The sequence below is a fragment of the Hylobates moloch genome, unplaced genomic scaffold (genome assembly GCF_009828535.3).
Source record: "Hylobates moloch isolate HMO894 unplaced genomic scaffold, HMol_V3 SCAFFOLD_10, whole genome shotgun sequence".
Lineage (NCBI taxonomy): Eukaryota > Metazoa > Chordata > Mammalia > Primates > Hylobatidae > Hylobates > Hylobates moloch.
The window spans coordinates 64,883,596-64,911,574 of record NW_026652285.1 but is presented as its reverse complement, the minus strand read 5'-3'; the positions used below and the strand labels follow the sequence as shown (position 1 = coordinate 64,911,574).

General features: G+C 38.7%; 2 protein-coding genes across 3 annotated transcripts in view; one reads left to right on the top strand and one right to left on the bottom strand.

The window, feature by feature from the left end:
- Positions 1-27,979, bottom strand: part of CENPP (centromere protein P) — a 294,971-nt gene that overhangs the window by 128,974 nt on the left and 138,018 nt on the right. The window lies entirely within an intron of this gene.
- ASPN (asporin) lies at positions 1,235-27,979 on the top strand. 2 transcript variants are annotated; one of them, XM_032164525.2, is made up of 8 exons: positions 1,235-1,448; positions 9,113-9,398; positions 13,250-13,362; positions 17,649-17,862; positions 19,194-19,304; positions 23,634-23,727; positions 24,406-24,544; positions 26,695-27,979. In XM_032164525.2, the coding sequence occupies exons 2-8, from the start codon at positions 9,143-9,145 to the stop codon at positions 26,890-26,892; spliced, it is 1,125 nt and encodes a 374-aa protein (XP_032020416.1). In that variant the 5' UTR covers positions 1,235-1,448; positions 9,113-9,142; the 3' UTR covers positions 26,893-27,979. The 2 variants fall into 2 exon arrangements, with proteins under 2 accessions (XP_032020416.1, XP_032020417.1); XM_032164526.2 differs by lacking the exons at positions 23,634-23,727; positions 24,406-24,544.

Sequence of the window (27,979 nt, the reverse complement as noted above, 5' to 3'; positions counted from 1 at the left end):
GCCTTGCTTAACACAATGTGTGCCATTTCTCTGGAGAGAGGGAACAAACGATGGTCAGATTCTTGATGACAGGAGAGAACAAGTCTTCTAACCCACTGGAAAAGCTCTTTGCTGGCCTGCAAACCTAGACAACAGTTGGGAAGAGCCATTGGGGTCACTTACAACAGTGAATCTTGGCCACTAGGGTTAGAAAACTGTCCTCTCAGGCCGGGCGCAGTGGCTCACACCTGTAATCCCAGCACTTTGGGAGGCTGAGGCGGGCAGATCACAAGGTCAGGAGATCGAGACCATCCTGGCTAACACAATGAAACACCATCTCTACTAAAAAACCAAAAAATTAGCCGGGCGTGGTGGCGGGCGCCTGCAGTCTCAGCTACTCGGGAGGCTGCAGCAGGAGAATGGCATGAACCCGGGAGGCAGAGCTTGCAGTAAGCTGAGATTGCGCCACCGCACTCCAGCCTAGGCGACAGAGTGAGACTCTGTCTCAAAAAAAAAAAAGAAAACTGTCCTCTCTTGAAGGTCTTAGTTGATGTAGAATTGGGCAATCTCTTGGGGATGAGTGGAAAAAGGGGTACAAATAATGATTTCTTTTCAGGGAATAGCATCTTCCCTGCTCTAAGTCTCCCTAAATGTCAGTGAGGCCATAGCTAATATTCTCTTGAAAAGGGAAAGTTGTATGCATCCTAAGAGGGTGTTACTTGGACATGCATGTGTGCCTGTGTTATATCACATATGTTGAATCCAGGGAGCAGTTCATGGAGCCTCGTCCATAGTTTCCCTGACATGCCTATAGCAGTGCTAAAAGCTTAAAAAAAAAAAAAAAAAGAAAAGTCTGGAGAAGTATGCATAATGCAGTAGCTACAGTCATTAGAAGAAAAAAAAGGCATGGTTCTTTCTCAGGTACATCTGAAGTTTGGGTATATACTTCAGTAACGTTGGTATCCTTTATTCAGATTGATAAATATTTTATTAGTCTATACAGGTTGAGTAATTTTTGAAATTGTAATTTACAAATATTCATTCACTTAAGAATCTTATATTTTTAAAACTAGGTATTTCTTGAATGACTCCGACTGCACTTTCAATGGCCAGTTGCCATGCATTATTAAACTTTCTTTTTCTTTCTTCTTCAGAATCTTCCAGTAGACGTCTAGAGTTTAGCTAGAAGTCTTGGCTCCTATACAAACAGTGATGGAAAACACATGAGCAGTAACAAGTTTTAATCTTGCTCCTCAGTACTAACATGGACTAATCTGTGGGAGCAGTTTATTCCAGTATCACCCAGGGTGCAGCCACACCAGGACTGTGTTGAAGGGTGTTTTTTTTCTTTTAAATGTAATACCTCCTCATCTTTTCTTCCTACACAGTGTCTGAGAACATTTACATTATAGATAAGTAGTACATGGTGGATAACTTCTACTTTTAGGAGGACTACTCTCTTCTGACAGGTATGTTTCATGTCTATCTTACATGTATCAATGTATACTTTACAGTCAATACTAAGGAGACATTAATGTTATTAATAATGCTTATAAATAATATGATAAAGTCCACAGTTTATCTCTATAATTTCTTAAAAATCAGCATTTAAATACAAACCTAAATCTGTACCTAAAATTATTCTAGTTTTATGTCTTATCTATAATGAATTTATTTTAAATATAATTTTGTGACTTTTTTTTCAGCTAAGTGAAAACCTGTCGTCATGCCTTACCATAAATGTTAACATGATTGATTTTAAAAGTCATCTAAATATCTTGTATTTTTATCTAGGAAAGTAACATTACTATAATAATGATCATGAAGTTTGGGGATATCATAGCTATATTAAATGAAACAGTAAATATATTTTTCAATATTTAAAATATTTTCTAATGTGTATTTAAAATGTGTGAATTACTGAAATGTCATTTTTACTTATACATTTGAATATTCATATTTTTCCTTGATAAATGTCTTCCTTATCATAATGAAATGGCACTAAAAAGTTCAAACGTAAATCTATACAATTCCAAGAAAGAATACTTATCAGCAATAGTTTAGCTAGCACTATATTCAATATGAAAGATTAGGAAATTTTCACAGCATGTATACAGTCAGAATTTAACACTTTCAAAGATTTCCTTTGTCCACTCCCAAAGTAAATTTCTGATTAAATTTTAGACTAAAAAATTTAAGCAATGTATTCAATATTCTACTCCTTAGTAATCTAAATAGCGCACAGCATTCTTTCATGTTAATCTATTCAGAGGTGTGGCACCCAAGAAACAGTGGCCACATGGTGTAGGGACTGAGTCATAAAGAACCTAAGGGGGTTGTATTTCCCTAAAAATAAAGTTGTTTAAATCCAAGAATCAAGTTGTTAAAAGAAAGAAAGAAAAAAAGAAAGAAAAATCAAGCACAAGCCCACACACATAAAAGGATCCTGATGTTTTTAGTTTGTTTTTTGGCATTAAGGAGTATAGTGTAGTAGTGGAAAGAACAGAGGATATATAGTCTTCTGTTACAACTAACTACTCAATTAAAAACAAATATTCTGATAACTGATCTGAGGTTTGAGACAAAAACGATTAACTTTACAAGCACAAGTCTTGAGGCACTGTGGGAAACATTACAAAAATGGAGAGGGAGCAGATTTTGTTTATTAAGACAGTAGCTTGGTTGCTAGACATGTGGAGAAATTAATGAAGGGCAAAATTAGTATAAAAGGAAGAACAGCCAGAATGCTTCGTCAGAATGCTAGTTATACTTCTAAGGTAAAATAAACTACTTTTTAAGGAAGTGCTATCTTTCTCAGTATCCATGAACAAATGGTACTGTGAATAAGTTTCCAAAAGCATGCTTGGACTTTTAACTCATTTGTTAGCTTACAAGGCGGTGCCTTGATTACATATGAATTTGGTTTGCATTCCTTCTGTGAAATATATGGAGTATGTTAAATCACATTTATATGCTGAAATCTGCTACGCCGGTACCTGTGAACTGATAGGCATGTTTAAACCAAGGGGAAAAGTTGCCAAGCAGGCCTTTAAACATGGGATTTAAAAGCACAGTGACTTATTTACCTAATAATAGTGTCTGAGAGGAAATACCATTTCACTTAGATAAACTTTCCATTCTAAGTTTGTAGACCAGTTAAATGGAAACAAGAAAGCTTATGTGCTTCTTAAGCTATATTTCCAGTCCATATGTTATGAACTCTTTTAAGAGCTTGGCCAAACCTCCTTACCTAGGCTTTTCCAGAGGAAAGTCTGTTTACTGTCTGGAAGTAACTATGAGATTAAAATCCATTTAGGAGGACATGCAGTCTAATGCAAAGCACAACCAATAAGCGGTGAGGAGGCCAGCCCTCAGCTCCACCACCTCCAGCCAGTTCTGGACGCTCATTGCCTCAGCTTTTTCTCAGTAAAAGAGGGCCAGGGGGGAAAGTCTCAAAGGCCTCTCTTAGCTTTAGGCTGCTATGATTTATTAGTAACAGCAGTAGTACTGGAAGAATACTCCAAATAGTACTCTGATTAAGAGAGACTTGAAACCAAAATCCAAAGCTTTCCATGAGTGGAAAACACTGGCAAAACTGGTCTAAATCAGGGAAATATTGAGTATTCCTGAGAAGAAGATTTAATATTTTTAAAGGGTTTAAAAACAGAATAACCTGAATACTGCCAAAACTAATAAAACAGAGGTTGTACCTCATTAATAAACTCAAAATAAAACAGCCAAAAGTCATATCATTTTAAATGACATATAATATTCTCTACATTCTTTCTGAATAATAAGAAAAAAATACTGCTATCTAGGGTTCCCTCCTAGACATTCCATTATTTTCCTATTGGTAAACAGTTGCACACTGAACTGGGGGAGGTTTAGGACCTATACTTAATTGTACTTATTAACAAAGTGGTGGAAGAGACCCAGCAAGAGACTCAGGTAAAGAGTGTAAATAATGAATTCCTCATGGAATCAAGGTTGGCCTGACTTTTTTCTTTGCAAGCAACCAGGATACGCGAATGCAAAAGATTAGATTAACTGTAAAAGGCTAACAGAAGACAGAACTAGCAGAGAGAAATGAATTTTCCAGAAGGCATTTTTGAGTTTCCATATAAAGACTTTCCTAACAGCCATGGATGGACAACTGTGGAAGATGCTGCCTTGAGGTAGTATCCTATCCCTGGAGCTATTCAAGCAGGGTGGATATGCTCCCTGTTCCAGAATGTTCTGGAACCTTCACCACCAGGAGGAACTCCTGTTTCAAAGGTCTCCATCTCTTATTCTCCAGGAAAGGGCCTAACTACTATATAAAAGTGGCTGCCTCCACTGCTCAGCAACTAGAATGCTTCCCAACAACTACAGATAATGCTACTGCCTAAAACTTGCAGGCAGAAGTCTCCATTTCATATTTTCATTTTACCTCAGTTTTGATTAAAGGCAGGGAAGGTCTCCTGTAACTTATCAGTCCAAGAAAGAGGAGAGACAAAGGAAGGGGCCCCGTCTGATGCTTCTCCAGATGCCACTGGGAGGCTGGTCAGCGGCCCTGAGGCAGGGATGTGGAAAAAAGCAGGCCCACTACTGTTCTGCTCCCTGCCTTCCCTGCCCTGTGTGCCTTCTCCTTCTCCTCTCAACTCTCAGTTCTGCTCCTCATACCTGATCCCGTTCCTCACCCTGAACCTCAACTCAGTACTGGGGAAGCCTCTCTTGACGGTGGCACAAGGCTGAAGGCATCTGGGAAACCATTATGTGGTGTGCAAAGGAGCTGAGGCCAGTCCTTGCTCCCGCTGCCAGGCCACAAGGAACACCACGACGTGTTCTTGGCACCCCACTCTGGATCTCTAACACATTCCTGGTGTTTTACATTTTTTTTTAAAGTTCCATAATTTTTTTGTTTCTGCATTTTGGATATATTATCTGTTAAATAGGTTTTTCCGGTCCAGACTGGGAATCTAAAGTCCATTTGGTTCAAAGATTCTATGGGAAAAAAACTAAAACAATCATGCTGGGTGCAGTGGCTCACACAGTGGCACACTTTGGGAGGCCAAGATGGGTGGATCGCTTAAGGTCAGGAGTTCAAGACCTGCCTGGCCAACATGGTGAAACCCCATCTCTACAAAATATAAAAAATTGCCAGGCATGATGGCACATGCCTGTAATCCCAGCTACTTGGAAGGCTGAGATGGGAGGATCACTTGAACCTGGGATGTGGAGGTTGCAGTGAGCCAAGATGGTGCAACTGTACTCCAGCCTGGGTGACAAAGTGAGACTCCATCTCAAACAAACAAAACAAACAAAAAAGCACAATCAACCAACTTAAAAAATAACCTTACCAAAATCTTCATTTCCCATTGACCAGAACGAATAGGATTAAGCCTCAAGAAATTGTGAACCCCAAAACAATTTCCCAAGTAGGTGCTATTGTTTGACTTTTGGGTAGAGATAGACGAGAACAGTGTGTATGGGAAACCTTTGATTATACCAATTCCTACCAAAAGTGGTAGGAAAAGACAGCAGTATATGCAGAAATAAAGCAAAGAAAATTCTGTTGGCGGACTGCCATTTAAAATATTTTAAAAGCAACATAATTAAAAAACTATGCATGGGAAGAAAAAAAAATGCTTTGTTTATAATCCCATTATCCCTCTTACCAGGTTTGTATATTCTACTTCAATCTTTTTTTCATGTGAATATGTTTTTATAAATGTCTTTAGTTCTATTGGTCTCAAACTAAATGTCTTTAGTTCTATTGTTAGTTCAGGATTATGCATAGACAGACACGGTGAAGAATTTTACTTTCAAAGCTCTAGGTACCACACATCCAGTGTTAAAGCCCTACACCCCTATTCCTACCCCATAAGTCACAGTATATACAGTTTACATTGTCTATTTACTAATCTAGGCATTTTATTTTTTAGTTTTTCTATTAACGTACCTGACATTCAAGTGTTAACTTTACGATCTTGTATACCTGACAGTAGTTGATTAGGAGTTGTGGGTTTTTTATTTTTGAGTAGGGAAGTGTGGGAGAGAAGAGGATGGGGAGGAAGGTGTGCTCTACTTTAAGAGATTCAGCACTCTGACGAGTGACACCGCCTGGGTTACAGTGGGTGCTTGGTAAATGCCCACTGAATAACTCCAGCAGCCTCGAAGAAAGCCAGAAACAGGACCTTAAATGACATTATAATTCTATAGCTCCTTGTTGCCAAGGTCAGACAAGGTCAAGGGCAGCTATGCACCTAGAAGATAGAGCTGTAATGCAAGAATGTTACAGAATAAACTGGAATCAGGGGCCAACTTTGATTTAGCTAAGGACCAAGAGCTGAATTTTCTAGGGAATGACTATTTTGAAGGTGGAGGCAAAGCTAGGCACTAAACCTTAAGGAGTCAGGAGCCACACAACAGCCCTAAGTCAAAACACATAATGAGTCAAAGTTAAGACAGACAGCCAAGGCACAGAGACAATGTGCCAGGGACAAAGTGATATTGAAAAGGAAACCCCTAGTAACCTTTACCAGGACCCCATACAGGATTCCCAGGATGACTGGAATATGAAACATCAACCTGCCTGCCAGCAGGGACACCCCATGCCTGCTACAGAACAGTAGTCAGCCACAGTTGGTGATTTCCACCTGGAGCTGTCCAACAGAAGCCACTGAACCCTGTGTTGCCAGCACAATCTCTCACCCAGTACTGCACAAATCTGATCACACAATCATTCTATTCTCTACCTTCCAATCCAAGCTACACATGTGCTTCTTTATGTACAGATGTGTACAGAACAGGAATTTGTACACTGGTTAGATTAGAAGAAATGACAGAGTATGCCCATGAAGCCACGAGATTTCTGGATAAAACAACTGAGTCCCCCCACATGAGCTGGAGCAGAAGGCAGCACAGAACAGGGAGTTGGGACACATGAGCTCTAGCTCTGGCTCCATTTATATTTGGTAGGTGACTTTGGGCAAGTCACTTAAGCTCTTTATGTCTCATTTCCTATGAAGGATGAGTCTAGAATAACATCTAAATTAACACCTCCACAAAGTAGTGTACAGATGGGAGGCTAGGGCTAGTTTTGAAATGGGAATCAGGATAGGATTATTAAAATATAAAAAACTCTTGCCATTCTCAGATCTGTCCTGTAACCTCCTTCCTAGCATAAGTTAGTGTGGATTATCACAGGAATATCACACATACCTGACCAGTGCCATCCAGCTACCCAGTGGGCAAATGTTCTTGCCACCATTTAGATTTTTGGAGCATATGAGAAATTAAATAATTATCAGGTTAATAACTAATGACAGTAGGACATTCTAGCCCTCGTCTGGTGATTTAAAAAGACATACCATATATAAATGAAGATATTTATTAAGCTAATGAATTCATTCTTGATTTTTAAATCCAGGAAAAAGCAGGCCCATGGAGAGATGTTAAAGCTGATTTTTTGGTTCTGGGAAATTATAACCAGTTGGGATTTGGAGGGGTAGGTCTTCCTGAGGCTGGGCCAATCCTGGCTGACTAGAGAAGTCTTTTGCAGCTCAGCTGCTCTCTGGAACTCGGGCAATGGCAGGCCTGGTGGACTATTTAGGTGACTGTAGCCTGGTGGACTATTAGGGTCTGAGGAGCCCTCTGCTGTGGTGGTGAGTGGATGCCCTCCTGCCAGGTCTCAGCTTCACCAATGAGCATCTCTAGGATGCATCTATTTTTAATAATTTCCTAATGTTTTTAATTTTTGAAATTTTCAAAGAATATACACATTTCACAGGTAATAATTTAAGAATTAGGATATGTAAATATGGCAATAAATCTATGCTCTGAAGGTTCTCATTTGTATAGTTCTGTTTTGTGTGCATTTTAAAAATGCAACTGAAAACAACATGGCCCCCCAAAAACAAAACAAACAGAACTCAGTGGAAAGATGAGTAAGAAAGAATAGTCTGGACATCAGACAGTTTGGATCAAATATTAGACAATGGAACAGATTAGAAGGAAAAAGATACCAATTGTGGAAAAAGTGACCAACTATGAGAGTGAGGTTGGGAAAGGTGGAGAGAAATCAGTTAAGGAAAAATTCCAGATGTTGTCTAAGGAGACAATGAAGACATTCCTCCTTCAGAGACACTGAATACATTCAGGCAATAGAAAGATTTTGGGAATACAGAGTTAGGTAAGATAATCTGTCTCTGTTTTTAAAATGTTTATTAGCTTTTTCATTATAAAGGTAATACTCATTGCTCATTATGAAAGTTAAAGGAAAAAGGAAAACACAAGTCATCTATGGTTCTAGTGCCCAGTTTATCATCAATCAGGTATATTCCTGCCAGGTTTGTTTTTGTTTGTTTCTGAGTGTTTGTAATTATATAGTTTATGGATTTTTTATATTTGCTTTTTTTTATTTCACAAAAGATAATATCCCATATTTTAAAATGTCTTTGCAAGCATTTTGTGGGTTCCAAAATATTTCATGGAATAATTATACTCTTTTATTTTACTATTCCCCTTTAACCATTATGTAATTGTCTCAAATATTTCTGCTATTATAATTCTGTGATGAACATCTTTGTGCATCTTTGTGCATTAGAAGTGTTTCCTGAGCCGGGCGTGGTGGCTCACGCTTGTAATCCCAGCACTTTGGGAGGCCGAGGCGGGTGGATCACAAGGTCAGGAGATCGAGACCACGGTGAAACCCCGTCTCTACTAAAAATACAAAAAATTAGCCGGGCGTGGTGGCGGGCGCCTGTAGTCCCAGCTACTCGGAGAGGCTGAGGCAGGAGAATGGCGTGAACCCAGGAGGCGGAGCTTGCAGTGAGCCGAGATTGAGCCACTGCACTCCAGCCGGGGTGAAAAAGCGAGACTCCGTCTCAAAAAAAAAAAAAAAAGAAAAAAAAAAAAGAAATGTTTCCTGAGACTAGATTCTAAAAAGTAGAATTACTATCTGAAAAACAGAGATATTTTTAGAGTTCTCAATGCACACTGCTGAATTGCTTTCCAAAATCTTTATAAATTTACTCTCACATTAGCTAAGCAATGGATTAAAATGCCATTTCATTGCATTCTTGCCAGAACTGAGAAATGTATATATGCAGGAATTATATCCATTTAAACTTAATATCCAATGTCTGTTTAGTCCTAGACTGGTCTTCTACACTAAGACACCATGAAGGAGTATGTGCTCCTATTATTCCTGGCTTTGTGCTCTGCCAAACCCTTCTTTAGCCCTTCACACATCGCATTGAAGAATATGATGCTGAAGGATATGGAAGACACAGATGATGATGATGATGATGACGACGAGGACAACTCTCTTTTTCCAACAAGAGAGCCAAGAAGCTCTTTTTTTCCATTTGATCTGTTTCCAATGTGTCCATTTGGATGTCAGTGCTATTCACGAGTTGTACATTGCTCAGATTTAGGTAAGAATATAAGTCAATTTTGTTTTGAAGAACAGTAATGCTATTTTGACAATTTAAAGGATAGAAAAAGTCTCACCGAAATTTCAAAAATAATCTCATTGAGTGTACAAGATTTTTTTCATTTAAGTTTTTAGGTGGAAAGTACAGCAAACCCCAAAGTACATCCAAACTTATTTTTAAAATTAAGAAAATCAGAGGAAAACTAAGGGAATGTTGTACATAGAACATTTCCTTCTCTTCCCCAGTTAAATCAAAGCATTTAATTTTAATTCCCTTCAGAGAGAATGGACATCACGTGCAGGTCTATCTCAGGGTGTTAGCAGGTTGAGACTGTACTTTTCAGTAAAACTCCATGATAACAAAATAAGCTGTGTGTCTAGAACAATGAAATGAGTTATAGAAAGCTTGTGAAATCTCTAATCTAGACCTTTTAAAGATAATGCTTTATTTGCTTTTTAGCAATTTGGGTTTAAAACTGCCTAAGAAAAAAGTGGATAAAGTCTTTTTAAAATTTATAATTTTTTGCTGAGTATTTTATTTCTTTAATACTTCTAACGAAGGAGCACTCAAGAGCACACCCATGCCCCGTTCAGGGAGGGGATGTGATGGGAATGCTTATCAAGAGTTGTTGCTCTCAGCTATTTCCAAGAGGGGAACAGCTGAGACTGGGCCCACTATGGAGGCCAAGGCACACAACTCCCACTCAGGGGCTGATGGCCCATCAGGGTCACTTCATGAGTCTGTATGAGCAGATGTCTTGAAAAGCATTAGACTTGCTTCCTACTGCCATAGCATTCACGGCAAGAGTTAAAGCTTATAATAATCTACTCTAGAGACCTTAATGAAGTTTGTCATTATATGACAAAATGAGAGGCAAACAAAAAGCATTCAGAAAAAGGGGAGACTAATACGAGCTAGACTTACTAGTAAAGTCTAATGAAATAGGCTAGGAAAAAAATGGGTCTTAAGCTTTACCTATGGAATTCTCATGAGAAAGAGATTAAGATGCAAGTACTGTTTGAGAAAACTTGTTCATGTAGAATGACTGTGGAAACAGCAGCAGGAACAAGAAATGCAGAAGCTGAGACAGATGCTGGGTGTGAGAAGAGGTTAGGGAATATGAGAACATACTATTGTACTAAACTGCATCTCAGACAAGAAAAAACGTTACCTACCAACAGTTTGCAGAGTGGGTGCATGTTAAAGCACTTTGTAAGTCAAAATTCCAGATAAAAATATGTGTATCTGCTATGACTCCACCAGATGTAAACTGGGTTAGTTCTGGGTAAGATGGTGAATAAGGACACATTTATCTTTAGTGCAGACCACCCCCATGTGCTGGCCTCCATATGTGCCACGGCAGAGCAGTCATATGCTTCCAACATGAAGACCCTGGATGAGATATTGCATAAAACTACTCCAGAACACACTTGTCACCAAAGACCTGAGAAGCCCAAGCTACCTCATGGCAGGAAGCTGGTGTTCCCATCACACAGTCTCCCGAACATTTAGCTTTGAAAAAACTCTAGTAAACAAAATCCACCTAAGGATATCTGTGACAGTCAGACATGCCATCAGCATGCTGCTGCACCCACCCTACCTCCCCCAAAACATGACCATAAAAAGGGTCTGGGCACTTATCACTCTTCCTTCCTCAGGAGATGAAACTCTTCAGAACTTCAGTTTTAACAGGGGCAGGGCAGGAGTAGGTTTGTCAAAATCTGTGCTACCAGGAGGATCCCTTCTGCAGAACCTCCAGCTTCCTATAAGACTTCCACTTCATTTTCTAAAACTAATATCCTGTGTTCATAAAAATGGCAAAATTAATCTATTCTAACAAACAAAACTACACCTCTACCTTGCTAATTCATCAAGTTACCCCCCTTCTTCTTCCTATATAGGGTTAAATTTCTTAAGAAAGTGTCAATTTTATTTTATTATTATTATTTTGTTGAGACAGAGTCTTGCTCTGTCACCCAGGCTGGAGTACAATGGCGCGATCTCAGCTCACTGCAACTTCGGTCTCCTGGGTTCAAGCGATTCTCCTGCTTCAACCTCCTGAGTAGCTGGGATTATAGGCGCACACAACCATGCCTGGCTAATTTTTATATTTTTAGTAGAGACGAGGTTTCACCATGTTGGCCAGGATGGTCTTGATCTCCTGACCTCACGATCCACCCGACTCGGCCTCCGAAAGTGCTGGGATTATAGGCGTGAGCCACCGCGCCTGGCCTATTTTTTATTTTTATTTTTGAGACAGAGTCTCACTCTGTCACCCAGGCTGGAGTGCAGTGGCACTATCTTGGCTCACTGCAATCTCTGCCTCCTGGGTTCAAGCGATTCTCCTGCCTCAGCCTCCCAAGTAGCTGGGACTACAGGCACGTTTAACAATGCCCAGCTAATTTTTGTATTTTTAGTAGAGACAGGGTTTCACCATATTGACCAGGCTGGTCTAACAACTCCTGACCTTAAGTGATCCACCCACCTTGGCCTCCCAAAGTGCTAGGATTATAGGCGTAAGCCACCATGCCTGGCCAATTTTAAAGTATAGAAAGGAAAAGTACATAAAGCTGTAGGATAGAATGTTGATATTCAAATACTAGATTTTCAATTCTTCAATTTTTGGCTATTAAATGTATGACTACACTTCAGGAGTGAGGACGGTTCTATCAAAAGTGTACTGACATCTAGGCCAAGGCAGGCAGATTGCTTGAGTCCAGGAGTTCGAGACTAGCCTGGCCAACACGGCAAAACGCTGTGTCTACTAAAAATACAACAATTAGCCAGGCATGGTGGTACACATCCTAGCTACTCGGGAGGCTAAGGCAGAAGAATCACTAGAACCCAGGAGGTGGAGGTTGCAGTAAGCCGAGATGGCGCCACTGCACTCCAGCCAGGGCGACAGAGCAAGACTGTCTCAAGGTAAAAAAATAAAAATAATAAAAATAATAATAATAATAATAATAATATATGAATCAGTATGTGGAAATCAAAGAATTTACAACTAATTAGAGAAGTTAATTACTTAAAGGAAATGGGTGGTGAAGTTTTTGGTAATATACATGAAAAAAATCTAATTTTTCTATTTTCTAAACACAACTATCTAAGGCTTCTTAAAATGATCAAGACCCGGCTGGGTGCGGTGGCTCATGACTGTAATCCCAGCACTTTGGGAGGCCCAGTCAGGTGAATCACGAGGTCAGGAGTCTGAGACCAGCCTGACCAACATGGGGAAACCCCGTCTCTACTAAAAATACAAAAATTAGCCAGGCGTGGTGGCACACGCCTGTAATCCCAGCTACTCAGGAGGCTGAGGCAGGAGAACTGCTTGAACCCAGGAGGCCGAGGTTGCAGTGAGCCGAGATCATGGCACTGCACTCCAGCCTGGGCAACAGAGTGAGACTCTGTCTCAAAAAAAAAAAAAAAAAAAAAAGAAAGAAAAATTATCAAGACCCACATGCTCCAATTTAGCACTGTAGCAGCCTGAAAATTTGCAAAGAAAGCTAATATTCCTCAGCCAAAGGTACATCAACAGAAGCTGCACCTCAGTGGTTGGTCACCTTCTCACAGCCACCAAGGTCGCTCCAATTTATCTCCTTTTATTCCACCTTAGAGGGGATGAGTAGTGACAGCTATATCAATCTAGACACCTTGTAAAAATTAATAAGTTACTCAAAAAGGTCCTGAGGTCTTCCCCCAAAGCAATGTTTTTTTTGTCATCTGTTATGACTGTTAAGTCATCTGTAACTTGATGATAATCATGGGTTTTAAAAAATGTATATTTCTACCATATTAGTAATCTCATCTTCAGCATGGTTCTCTATTATATAATATGTTTGTTTCTTTCTAAGGTTTGACCTCAGTCCCAACCAACATTCCATTTGATACTCGAATGCTTGATCTTCAAAACAATAAAATTAAGGAAATCAAAGAAAATGATTTTAAAGGACTCACTTCACTTTATGTAAGAATATATCCTCATACTTTCAAAGATTTAAGTGAAAACTCTATCTTTACTATAATGATTAATTATACTTAGTATAAACAAGTCTTACTTTTCTGTATGCAAAGAATGACAAAAATCCCTGCATTCAACAGAGTTCTAGTCAATTAAAAATTACGGATTTCATTCAATTAATAGTCTAATTCAATGGATATTTATTAAATAATAGCCATGTAAAACGCAGTAGGCTGAGTTTAATGGTCCTCAAATAAGCTTACAATCTATTCAGGTAGTAACAGTCACTATACATTAAAATGAACAAGAAAACAATTACTTATAGCAATCATTAGCAAACAGTGTTAAGAAATCTCTACCCAAACGTGTTAAGACACCACAAATCTCTAACAGCAGCACACAGAATATATCTGATTGATTAATATATACATGTATGGCTTCTTTATTGGATCTTTAAAGAGGAAAAGAATTTTTTCTTTACTATATTAGTATCATTTTAATATTCTAGGATTTAAAAGATTACTACTTCCACGTTTAACATGTTGGGCTGGGTGTGGTGGCTCATGCCTATAATCCTTTGGGAGGCTGAGGCGGGCGGATCACTTGAGCCCAAGAGTGGGCAACATAACAAGACTCCACCTCTATAAAAAATATAAAATTAGTTGGCATGGTGGTGGTGCATGTAGTCTTAGCCAGGGTGGGTGACACAGTAAGACCCTGTCTCAAAACAAAAACAAACCAAAAATATCATTTTGAAGTCTCTAGATTTTAGTAAGTAAAATTTCTGATTTAGTCTGAAATTGGGTTTGGAGGAGTGCCTCATTTCCCCCTGCCACCGCCTCCCCTCAGCACAGCTCCTGCCTCGCTGACTCCAGCGTGGTATTAGAGGAAGAGCTCTGGTTCTGTATCATCTGAGGTGGTAAGCCAGGCCTGGTTTTTTTTTTTTTTTTTTTTGAACGGTTCTTTTTTCACCAGTCTCGGCTCACTGCAAGCTCCGCCTCCTGGGTTCACGCCATTCTCCTGCCTCAGCCTCTCCAAGTAGCTGGGACTACAGGCGCCCGCCACCACGCCCGGCTAATTTTTTGTATTTTTAGTAGAGATGGAGTTTCACCGTGGTCTCGATCTCCTGACCTCGTGATCCACCCGCCTCGGCCTCCCAAAGTGCTGGGATTACAAGCGTGAGCCACCGCGCCCGGCCCTCCAGGCCATTTCCCAACACTCTCAGGCTGTGCTGGAGAAAACAAATTTAAAGTCTGTCATATCTAGGTAACATAAAACTAAGAGAACAGGGTAGAAAATACCATAACCATACTAGCCCCTTGCTACCATGCAGGCCTGGCCTGTTCCTGTGTCTGAGAGATGTGGGGTCACCATGCCTCCCTGTCACCCTGGGTCAGTGCAGGACCCTGCTGGCCCATCCCTTCCTCCCTGTCACCGTGGGATAGAGGACATGCATGCTGATCATACTTAAGGGAGACTGAGGGATGCTCAATCCTCGCATCAAGCCTCCCTACAAAATCCAGCTCTCACACTGCACGGTCAGGTAGCCAGCACCTTGTCTGCTCTTTTCACTTTCAAAGTGTGCAGGCAGCTCAGATCTGGTAAGGCTCCGTTATCAATATAAAAGAGCAACTGGAAGAGCATATATTTATAAGTTAGGGCTCACTAAAACATTAAGACCGTCAGAAATGACACAATGGATTCCACTGAGGATCCACCCAGTCCACCGCACTAACTTTAGGCCACAGAATCTTTTGGAGAATGGCAAGGCCATTATTCTACCATCAGAAGTTGGAAATATAGCCTGTTGATGCGTTTACCACTTCTTCAACCCCTTTTCAGCTTAGATAACCACAAGAATAATAACTAATGGCATATTTAATACTGGGGCTACGAAAGTTTTAAATTTGTCATATCATTATTTTATTACATTTTAGGAGCATTCCAGGGACTTAGTCCATATGTATTCTTGTTATTCACAGGGAAATGACAAACTAAAAGGTATCAGGAGCTTTCTTAGACCTACTTGATTTTCTTTGAGAAATGCATGTCAGGTGTAGACCAATGGTGGGAAAGCCCCCAGCTGCTAAGTAGTATTACTGCCAAGCTACTATTAGCAGACTGACCAGGAGTACTGATGTAAATCACTTTTTAAAGTACATGCTTTATACTTGAATTGTGGGTATACCACATAATTACAAAACATTTATATAATTATAATATCACCTTATATGGTACCTGTCTTTTAAGAGAATCAAACTATTTTTTAGACATTCTACAAATTCTCTGTGTTATGTTTTAGCTGTTTGTTTGGCACTTGGGTTCTTACACGAAGGATGATACAGTCAGAGCAAAATCACTGAACACACTCACAGCCCTCCCAGCTCACTTCCAGCCATTATTAGACACATGTGGCATGAATCACTGTCCTACTACTGAATGGCTATGCTCTTCTCATCTTCTGTCCTTACACTGTTTGTTAATGATGAATTGCAAGCTCTGTGATAACCAAGCTGGCACTGAGAGTGCAGTTTAACTGGATCACTCAGCCAGCTCACCGTGCAGGACAGGCAGTCCACCGTGTGGCGCAGCTCTTACTAGTGCTGCACAAAACCTCTTACACAGTTTTGTATGACTTTTCCTTCCTTTTATGCAGTTCCAACAACTGCATGTTTTAATTAGGAAAAACAAACTAATAAAAGCCCAATGCACTAGGCTTGGATCTCACTGAAGCACAGGTTCACTTTGTGGTGGGGCCTCTCTAACCCTCATTTGTTGGGTAGCATAGGCAAATCACCTTTCCTCACTTTACGCATTTCCTCATCATTAAAAGGAGAGTGATTATTCCTGCTAAATTTACCTCATGGAATCAAGAGAGGATTCACAAACCATCTTGATGATCCACCAAGTTGTTAAATTCCCCTCACCTCATTTTTCAGTGTAACCAAACGAAAAGAGAAGATACTTTTAGTTGGCATCACACACTCAGAAACGAGGATATTTTACCAGTTGGTAACAAAATGTAGTTTCACCTCTTCTCCTAGGCTTTCTTGGTGAAACGTTTAGCAATAGTGATATATCTGGAATTTCTGGAGGGTGAGAAAAGGAAAGCACAAAGGGCCAAGAGTGAGATGAGGAAACGTGCAGATAAAAGGAGTTTACTCAGCAACCAAAATGTGTATTTCTGCCATGGAAAAACAACAATATGAGTAATACCAGTGAGGCATATTAAACAAAGGGAGATTTTTGTGAAATGAATTTGAGAACAAAATCATAAAATGAATGAATCTAGAGCTGCTCCTTGAGAAAATCAGATGACCTGGATTGGTAAAGAGGGACAAAAAGGTCCTGAAGATGCTTAGTGGCCTGTCATCATTCTTGGTAAACACAGAAAATTCTCTTTGAACAATCTGGCAATAAGTAAAGAACTGAGCTACGTTCATTTTGCAATGAAAATCGTTATCAGAGTTACCAACATGTCCCAGTTTGCCTAGGACGTTCCCAGTTTTGGTTCTGAAATCCCCACATCCCATAATCTCATGATCTGGGTAGACTGAGATGGCTGGTCACCCAAGCAGCCATGTACCCTTGGACATGTTGCAAAAGACTTGTGCATAGAGCACACTCGCACTGGTACGAGCTCTTTTTACTCTCTGGAGTTATTAGACCCCCTCTGGAGGATGCTGTCTTATTGCCCTGAGAAATATCCAAAAAACTGATAAGAGATTGAGTCATTTCTCAGGATCCATTACTATATCCCCAATATCTAAAATATGCCAGAATGCTGAGGGCACACTATAGGAGTTTTTTCCTTACAGGCCTCTGTTCTGGGAGAAATGGTAAACATTAGTAAATATGAAAGAAGTGAGGTTTTCAAAGTAGACAAAATCATGCAAAAGTATATTTGGTATATATGCACTAAACATAGTTTTGCAGAGTAAATAGATTTTAAGATAAAGATAATATCGTTGGTCACTTCCCTGAAGGGAAATAGGAGGCTGAGTAGAGGTTGAGGGCTTAACCATATGAATGTATTATCTATTCAAAGATTAAAAAGATGCACTTCTATCTAAACCAATGGCACAACATTAATTATTATAGCTCTGCACCTTTCTAACTCAGTAGCAAAATTTTTTTTTAAGTTTAGATTGGGCTGGGAAAGTTTTTACATGGGTGATCTAGTACACCAATGATATAAATTGTACTGATTTCCATGATTGGCTAATCACTGTAGAACACTGGTAAATCAAATCCACTTCCTAATATTGTGTAACTTTCTATGCTTGATCAAGGGTCTGATCCTGAACAACAACAAGCTAACAAAGATTCACCCAAAAGCCTTTCTAACCACAAAGAAGTTGCGAAGGCTGTATCTGTCCCACAATCAACTAACTGAAATACCACTTAATCTTCCCAAATCATTAGCAGAACTCAGAATTCATGAAAATAAAGTTAAGAAAATACAAAAGGACACATTCAAAGGAATGAATGCTTTACACGTTTTGGGTAAGTTTTTCAAATGAATGGGACATCTTGAAATTATAACAAACAAGCAGATGTAGAACACTTTATCGTCACTATTAAGAATAATTTCCAAAATTAATTTTTGAATAATCTTTGCCTAGATAAGCCATTTATAAGCCAATTAAAATGTCCAACAAAATTTTTAGCACTTAAAGAAAATATGATCTTTGTAATACTGTCTCTCTCTCCCTCAAGAACCTCCTTTGAGGCCAGGCCTGGTGGCTCACGCTTGTAATCCCAGCACTTTGGGAGGCCAAGGCGGGCGGATCTCCTGAGGTCAGGAGTTTGAGACTAGCCTGGCCAACATGGTAAAACCCCATCTCTACTAAAAATACAAAAATTAGCCGGGTGTGGTGACAGGCACCTGTAATTTCAGCTACTCGGGAGGCTTAGGCAGGAGAATTGCTTGAACCCAGGAGACGGAGGTTGCAGTGAGCCAAGATTGCGCCACTGCACTCCAGCCTGGGTGACAGAGTGAAACTCCATCTCAAAAAAATAAAAAAAAAGAACCTCCTTTGAAACACTTAGCATGGTTTCTGTTTCTGACCAGACCCTAATAAAATATAACTTATTATTTAATTTAAAGGTAGTATTTTTAATGTATTGCATAAGCTACTCAAATACAATACATAAAATTAGTTCGGATATTATTTGGAATGTGCACCTAACATTTGTTTATCTGCTTTAAGATTATCGATGTGAGGAATTTTTTGTCTTATATTTAAAACTCTACCTGATTTTATTTCTGACACCCATCATATAACCATGCCATCTCCCTATAATATCCATTCAAAATTCATAACCAAGATACTAATTGATTTATTCATTTAATTCAACCAAGTGCCTGGCCTCACTTACTGGCATTTCTTCAAAGTTATATTTCTGCTAACAAAACAACAATTTCTAATTGACTTACAATTTAAAAAAAGTTTAAGACACAAAAATGTACACAGAAAAACGTAAACATTTTGGATTATATGAAGGATGATCTTTTTTGATGCACTATTACAATAACAAAACCTTAATTGTGCTCATGGTTCGAGGAGAGTGAAAATGTCACTGATATGGTAATTGAAAGTGAATAATAGTGAACGTCTCATATATTCCAGTTTACATAATACAAAGCAGTATTTTTCTGATGCTGACAGAAAGGACAGTAGATAGACAGAAGCAGATATACCGAGTGAAAATGAGCCTAAAGGACGAAGCTCACGCTTCTTGGGATATTCATTCTTGGGATGTGTTTCTCTGCACTGTGAGTTTCCTTTATATACAACCTATGTGTGCTAAGTCATGTCATTCTCCCCTGACAGAAATGAGTGCAAACCCTCTTGATAATAATGGGATAGAGCCAGGGGCATTTGAAGGGGTGACGGTGTTCCATATCAGAATTGCAGAAGCAAAACTGACCTCAGTTCCTAAAGGTTTGTATTTACTTTATCTAAGATATGGTATTTTAAAGTTGTCACCTTTCAATAACGATTCAGTCTAGTATTGTAAACTGTGCAGTATACACTGCAACTAGAAATCCTTGCACCAGTAAATCTGGTCAATGTAGTCTACACACAGATAAAATGCCATATGTAGTGCTTTTTTTCCTGACAGAATTAAGCCACAATTTTTTTACTCCACTAAGAATAAACATTAAGAAGCAATGAACTTTTAATTTTCCTTCTCTTTCCTGACATTTACTCATTTATACCTGTCATTCTGTGCAGTACCTGTTAGAGGTGGAGAACTCTATACAGAAGAAAGCAGAGAAAGATAGATGGGGCAAGAGACCCTGTCCCCAGGCATTTAGCCACAGTTTGAGGTGGAGCCTATGAGCCCAGACTGAGCAGCCCCTGGCTCTGGCAGGAATGGACATGCCATTCAAAGCAAGGCATTTTGTACCCAGCTTCTTCCCAGGTGTACTGTGAAGATTAATGGGCCAATACACAGAAGGGTTTGGGAACAACATCCAGCACGTAAGAAGTGACCACCTGTGACATAATCATTACCAAGATGAGCACTGTGCTCTTTATCATGGCTTTGTGTGACCCAAAGCTAGCACCTCAAGTAGAATGCTCCTTAAGTCTGCCAGATGACCAGTGTTCTAACCCATTACTTCCAAGCTCCCTGTCTGATGATTAGCTGCATAGGATTGCCTTTCTTGGAACTCTTGCTCAAAGTCTTGCTTTCCTTATTCCCAACAAGGGCACATGCTCTCTTTGCTTTGATGACTAACTGGGCCAAAAATAACCCCTATGATTAACAACATATTTTTACTTTCCAACAGCTCCGTCTTTCAGTATCCATGAGTTAAAGCAGCAACTTCATCATGACCCCCTCTAATCTACTCACCTGATCCAGAAGATCAATAAAACAAACATATACGGATAATTTAAAAGACACAGTAAAGCTGTTATTATTAATCAAGAGGTGACCTTTCACTTAGGTCACCCAAAGATCATCTAAAGTAAAAGAGGAAAGATAATTTTTCTATCCAGGAAAACAGTTTAATTCAGAACTATATAAATCCAAAAAAACACCTCAGTCTAGCTTTAAAGGAGGTAGATGTTTTTCTACAAGAAACCAAAAATGTTACATTTACCTTCCCATTTTAGAAAAACAACAAAAAATGCAAATGCTACCCAATAAGTTAAACATATAAAATCCCTTTCATATGCTGGAAGCTAACATGCAGTAAAGGAGAGTGAAGACAAGGAAAAGAGGAAGGTAGAGGGAGGAGAGGAGGGCAGCCTACAGGGCTGGAGGAGGGAGCTGCTGTTCCAGGCCACATCTCCTGGCATGGCCATTCTTTATGTTCACACCAAAAGTCTTTCCTACACTGCAAAATTCTGTTTAAATTTCAAAGTGTATCTTAAAAGTAAAGGTTTAACTTCTCATGACGTTTTCAAGATTCTTTCAAAGCCAAAAGGAATCTTTAGAAATTTAAATTGGAATCAAATCTCTCAAATTAAATAACTATTCCTTCAAATCCCTTTGACATTCAGAATTCACTAACCTGTGAAAGCTGACTGCCTGCGTGGCATAATCCAGTCAGTATTACCCCCTGTGGCAAGATGAAAGGATGCAGATATCCTGAGGGTCCGAACCAGACCCAACAAGTTATCATGCGGACAGGAAGAAAATGTCTTCTTTCCTATTCATTCAGGAAGTTCTACAGCATAGTATTATGTGGGGAAGAGGGGAGACCTGTTTGACGACAGGGTGGAAACAAATTCTGGTACAAAAGTGTGCTAATTTGTCAGCAGTTACTGAGCTTCTGCCAAATTCACACCTCTGCTCGTTTATCCTAGAGGCTACACTTCACTCTTCTCTCTGGTTATCCACCTTCCTCATTTCCTAAGGGACACAACAGTTCCCTCAACTTCTACAAGTCCTCTCCCAGAGATTTTTCTCTTCCAATTTTGTACAACCTATTCCAGAATAGGCTGGCACATTGCACCAGCTATTTTTCTAGTGATTTTTGTATGTATGATGGATCTGCTCTAAATTAGCAAATAATGTCTTTGAGGACAGAACCTTTAACTTACATACTGGAGGGTCCATATAATCATTCCATAAATACAATTAAGCTCAATTAATCAAAATTCAAGAAATTAGAACCTTCTCAGTTTACAAGAATTATTTTTTTGCCCCCTAGTTTATTTTAAAATTCAAAATAGATTCTGTTATCAAAATAAACTCAGTCATGAAAACTATTATTGCTATTCATAAGGATGTTTCAATTATCTTCATCAGTCTTTATTGCTAATACAGAAAGGAAATATTTCATCAAGAGTTGAAAAAAGGAAAACATTTTCCAGCTAGCTAACCAGATACTTGGGTTGACAAATACTTTGTATATAGGGCTAACAAAATGAGGTTTGATGGAATCTTCTGGTCAGTACCTTTCATTCCAGCTTCAGTTCATTTGGGGAGAGTGGGGGTCAGGATATGCCCCGTTGAGAAGAGAAGGAAAGATTATTCACTGGGCACCTGCCATGTGTGGGGGTACTACAGATACACTTAGTTTACATAAAAACTACTGCTAATTGAAAGAATAGAGCCAGGCGCAGTGGCTCATGCCTGTAATCCCAGCATTTTGGGAGGCCAAGGTAGGCGGATCGCTTGAGGTCAGGAGTTCAAGACCAGTCTGGCTAACATGGTGAAACTTCATCTCTACCAAAAATGCAAAACTTAGCTGGGCATGGTGGTGCAGGCTTGTAGTCCCAGCTACTTGGGAGGCTGAGGCAAGAGAATCAGTTGAACCTGGGAGGCGGAGGCTACAGTGAGCCAAGACTGTGCTACTACACTCCAGCCTGGGTGACAGAGTGAGACCCTGCCACAAAAAAAAAAAAGAAAAGAAAGAATAAATACTGCAATGACCTGAACATATCAAATAGAGTAAAAATCCGTGTTTATAATGGTGTTTAAAAAAAAACCACAAAAAACCTTAACTGGTCACCTCTGGGCATTGCATGAATTCATTACTTGAAAGAATCAAGTTTTGCTGCTTTTTCTATAAAAACAATCTTACAAAGTAACTAAATATTAATGAAAGAAAATTCTTTAGAGAAGAATTCCAGCTAATAAATCCATCAAGAATGACATCAGAAGTCACCATTTTCCAATTCCTAATGACAGAATGGATCTAGGCAACAATCGTGCATGAATGCTAAGACCCTCAGGTGAAAGGCCGATTTACTTTTATCTGAATGCATCTCTGCATCTGACTACCAGGGCATAGGAAGAAGTTAAAGGATCCTGATAAATGATATCACATGGAAGCTGTCAGCCAAATCCACAAAAGGAGTGTCTCAAACAAATTAATATGGAAATAAATCAATAGAAGAGGGAGAAAAAAGGAGGGAGTATGTTGTACATTAAGAGATTTCAAGAGCGATAAGAACCAAATGCATTCTATAAACTTCCTTTAATCCTAACTTGAACAAATCAACTGTAAAATGATGTATTTGAGACAATTGGAGAAACTTTACTATATTAGATGACAGTAAAGAATTTATTAATCTTGTTAGATGTGATATTAACAGGGTGGTTATGTTAAAAAACAAAAAACAAGATGACCTTATCAGTTAGAGACATCTAGTTGAAGAATTTACAGATGAAATGACATTATGTGTAAGATTCGACTTTAAATACTCCAGCAAAAGAAATGTGGCAAAATAAAAACAGATAAACAAATCAATAAATAATTAATAGAGTAGATAAGATAGGAAAAATGGAGATAACTGTTGAAGCTGAGCATGGTGGTTCATAATACTAGTTACTATTTTTATGAATGGTTACAATTTTACCATAATAAGAAGTTAACAAAAAGTAGGTACCAGGCTGGGTGTGGTGGCTCACACCTGTAATCCCAGCACTTTGGGAGGCCGAGGTGGGTGGATCACCTGAGGTCAGGAGTTTGAAACCAGCCTGGTCAACATGGTGAAACCCCATCTCTACTAAAAAGTACAAAAAATTAGCCAGGTATGGTGGTGCGTACCTGTAATCTCAGCTACTCAGGAGGCTGAGGCAGAAGAATTGCTTGAACCCAGGAGATGGAGGTTGCAGTAAGCTGATATCACGACACTGCACTCCAGTCTGGGCAACAAGAGTGAAACTCTGTCTTAAAAAAAAAAAAAAAAAAAGAGTAACTGCCTAAAAAGTTGCCTAAATCCATAATCTGAAACTTGAAAAGTAAACAAATAGTCAATGGGGCTTAGTTATACTTGACTTAACATATATCTTTCTCTTCTTATTAGGCTTACCACCAACTTTATTGGAGCTTCACTTAGATTATAATAAAATTTCAACAGTGGAACTTGAGGATTTTAAACGATACAAAGAACTACAAAGGTAAATCTTCCCAAAATTTTAACTTAGAATGATACCTCCTGGAGAATGTGCACGGGGACCCTGGTAGAGATCACTGTCTGTCCTTAGCTAGTTGCTGTTGCAACTGGAAAGTGTGAAGGGAAAACTAGAAAGAACCACCATTGGCCAGGTGTGGTGGCTCACTCCTGTAATCCCAGCACTTTGGGAGGCCAAGGCAGGCAGATCCCGAGGTCAGGAGTTCAAGACCAGCCTGGCCAACATGGTAAAACCCCATCTCTACTAAAAAATACAAAAATTAGCCAGGCATGGTGGAGGGCACCTGTAATCCCAGCTACTTGGGAGGCTGAGGTTGCAGTGAGCCGAGACTGTGCCACTGCACTCCAGCCTGGGCAACAGAGCGAGACTCCATCTCAAAAAAAAAAAAAAGAACCACCATTATTACCACCTCTGCTGATAGGGGCAAATCAAGTGAAAAGAAGAAAATAACTTTTCAAATTTCCCTTTTGTTAAATTTAGGTTAAAGAATTTTCTGACAAAACTGGGAGATAGTTGTTAAATACTGAAATAGGTTATTAAATAAAGTCATGAAATATCTTTGAACATATATATAAATAGGACAGGTAGTTTGTGGTGTTTTCAGCTAACTCTATCACACCTAACCATCTGTGTAAGACTTGATGCATTTTATATCATTTTTAGGCTGGGCCTGGGAAACAACAAAATCACAGATATCGAAAATGGGAGTCTTGCTAACATACCACGTGTGAGAGAAATACATTTGGAAAACAATAAACTAAAAAAAATCCCTTCAGGATTACCAGAGTTGAAATACCTCCAGGTAAAACATTCTACTTGTGTTCAGTAGATATTGGTACTTTTCTTCAGTTTTTATAACACACTTTAGCATACCTCAAGCAAAGACCAAGTAAGCAACAAGGGTGATTCAAACATAATGACTCTCCAGGTTGCATGAGGTGTTTTAAGAAGTAGGAGAGCTTTAGGAGAATGGTTCCTACATCGACCTCACAAGAAAGCTCAGGATCCATTTCCATCTTTTGGTTTCTTCTGTTGAAACTGCTGAGGACATTGTGGCAAAGCTGCTGGCACAGTTAATTTCAGATTTTAGGGCAGGGGTGGCTATGCAGAGGCAGGACTAGTCAGGAGGACATGGAGCAGGGTCACGTGTCCTTTTGATCTGGAAACATTTCTCAAAGAAGAGCAAGAGGATGAGGCTCCTGGTATTTTCGCTTTCAGTGTGGTGCTAGGATAGACATGTACATGTTTTTTTTAAACATTCCAACCAGAATACAGTATATAACAAATTTAAAGTCACCATCTGGAGCATCATGAGTTCTCATTTTGTCGTTTGTTGTTATTTATTATTAGAAATCTTTTCCTTCTATTTGACAACTCTTAACTGGCTGGAAGGGGTCACAGATTCCTTGGAGAATCTAATAAAGATTTAGATCTTCCCAAGAACAAAAGTTTTCATCTTCCAAGGAGCTTGAGAACAAAACTGGGCATCAAGCCACTTTGCCTCTTCTCTATTTCTTTCCGATGTATCTTTAAACAAGTTTCGTTCACCGTACTCCTTTGAGATACAAACCATCAAAATGAATGTAATATAGGCAGGTGCTAATCTCAAGATGACAGCTTTTGCTTTGACTTTTCCAAATGCTGCATTTGGATGTCTGTTTAGCCAGTGACTACAACTTGAGTCTGTCCTCTCTCAAGCTGCCCCATCCCTGATGTCATTTCTGCTTAATTTGCTCCACAAGTCTGCTTCCAGCTTCTGGTCTCTCTTAAATCTACCTATACTCTTGCTAGCATTAATTAAATGAATAGAATTATAACACAAACAGAAGAACACAAGTCATAAGCATATATTTCAATGAATGTCCACAAAGTAAACACACTGATGTCCAGCAGGTTGCAGGTTTTCATTCCCAGTGGGATCAGTACTATGGTAAATTATACCTTGCACTTATATTGAGCAGCTGGGAGACTGAACACCAAACTTAAATGTTTTAGCAATGCCTAGAATTTTCATGATTGGTCTCATATCAGTCTTACTAAGGCATAAAGGCAGAATCTAGAGGTAATAATAGCCAGGGAGGATATCCCACTTTGGCTAGCAAAAGACTTCTGCTCTTCAGCACACCAAAATGCTGTCAGTTAAGTAGATTGCTTTTGTTTCCCAGAAATCTCACTGTTACCAAAAAGGCCAAAGAAGAAATTAGAAGGGCTGTTTAAAGGGAATGAAGGAGAGTTCCTCCATTTACCATACTTTTTGAGTAAGAATTTAATTTAAAAAGACACGTACACAGCCTGTAAAATTGTGATTTGTCCACTGGTGTACATAAGATCAAGTGATTTCAACTATTAACGCTATATTACAATTATGCATTTAAGATGTTGATAGATCTTTCTATAAAACAACTTATAAAAATTCTCCTTTGATCACGGAAAATGCCAGCTAATAATTCTTCACAATCAAATTCTGAGCCTAATTCTTAGAGCATTAAATTTCATTCTTCTGATCATTTCTAATGTTTTAAATGCATTATTGTAAATATGGCATTGAAGTAACCATATATATACACATAAGTATGTATACTTAAAAATATGTATGTATATAAAAGTAAACATTACGCATGTATGTATGTATATATGTATGTATGTACATATGTATGTATCTATCTATCCATCTGGAGAGAGAGAGAGACAGCGACCCACGTGACCAGGCAGTATGCTCTGGGCCTTGGCAGGAGTCCTTCCCCAACACTTTTGTGTACAACACATGAGCTTGAGTTTTTATAATAGGTATTTAACATGCATAAGTGAGTACATCTACTTTATCTGAAAATACATTCAAGCCAATGTAAAATAAACAGATGAATAAACCCACAAACAAACGGTGACTACAGAGTATCTTCCGTTTACATTTACTGGGTATTTTTAATCCTTTCTTTTTTCCTACTACAACAGATAATCTTCCTTCATTCTAATTCAATTGCAAGAGTGGGAGTAAATGACTTCTGTCCAACAGTGCCAAAGATGAAGAAATCTTTATACAGTGCAATAAGTTTATTCAACAACCCAGTGAAATACTGGGAAATGCAACCTGCAACATTTCGTTGTGTTTTGAGCAGAATGAGTGTTCAGCTTGGGAACTTTGGAATGTAATAATTAGTAATTGGTAATGTCCATTTAATATAAGATTCAAAAATCCCTACATTTGGAATACTTGAACTCTATTCATAATGGTAGTATTATATATACAAGCAAATATCTATTCTCAAGTGGTAAGTCCATTGACTTATTTTATGACAAGAAATTTCAACAGAATTTTGCCAAACTATTGATACATAAGGGTTGAGAGAAACAGGCATCTATTGCAGTTTCTTTTTGCGTACAAATGATCTTACATAAATCTCATGCTTGACCATTCCTTTCTTCATAACAAAAAAGTAAGATATTCAGTATTTAACACTTTGTTATCAAGCATATTTTAAAAAGAACTGTACTGTAAATGGAATGCTTGACTTAGCAAAATTTGTGCTCTTTCATTTGCTGTTAGAAAAACAGAATTAACAAAGATGGTAATGTGAAGAGTACATTATACTATTCTTATTCTTTAGTAACTTGGGCAGTACTGTAATATTTTTAATCATCTTGAAGTATGATTTGATATAATCTTATTGAAATTACCTTATCATGTCTTAGAGCCCGTCTTTATGTTTAAAACTAATTTGTTAAAATAAAGCCTTCAGTAAATGTTCATTACCCACTTGATAGATGCTACTCATAAGAGCTGGTTTGGGGCTATAGCATATGCTTTTTTTTTTTTTTTAATTATTACCTGATTTAAAAATCTCTGTAAAAATGTGTAGTGTTTACATAAAATCTGTAACTCGCATTTTAATGATCAGCTATTATAAGCTTTTAATGGCATGAAAATAGTTAGGCTACGTAACATTGCCACTTCAACTCTAAGGAATAATTTTGAGATATCCCTTTGGAAGACCTTGCTTGGAAGAGCCTGGACACTAACAATTCTACACCAAATTGTCTCTTCAAATACGTTTGGACTGGATAACTCTGAGAAACACATCTAGTATAATTGAATAAGCAGAGCATCAAATTAGACAGACAGAAACTGAAAGTTCTATATAAATGCTCAGAGTTCTTTATGTATTTCTTATTGGCATTCAACATAAGTAAAATCAGAAAACAGGGAAATTTTCATTAAAAATATTGGTTTGAAATAAAA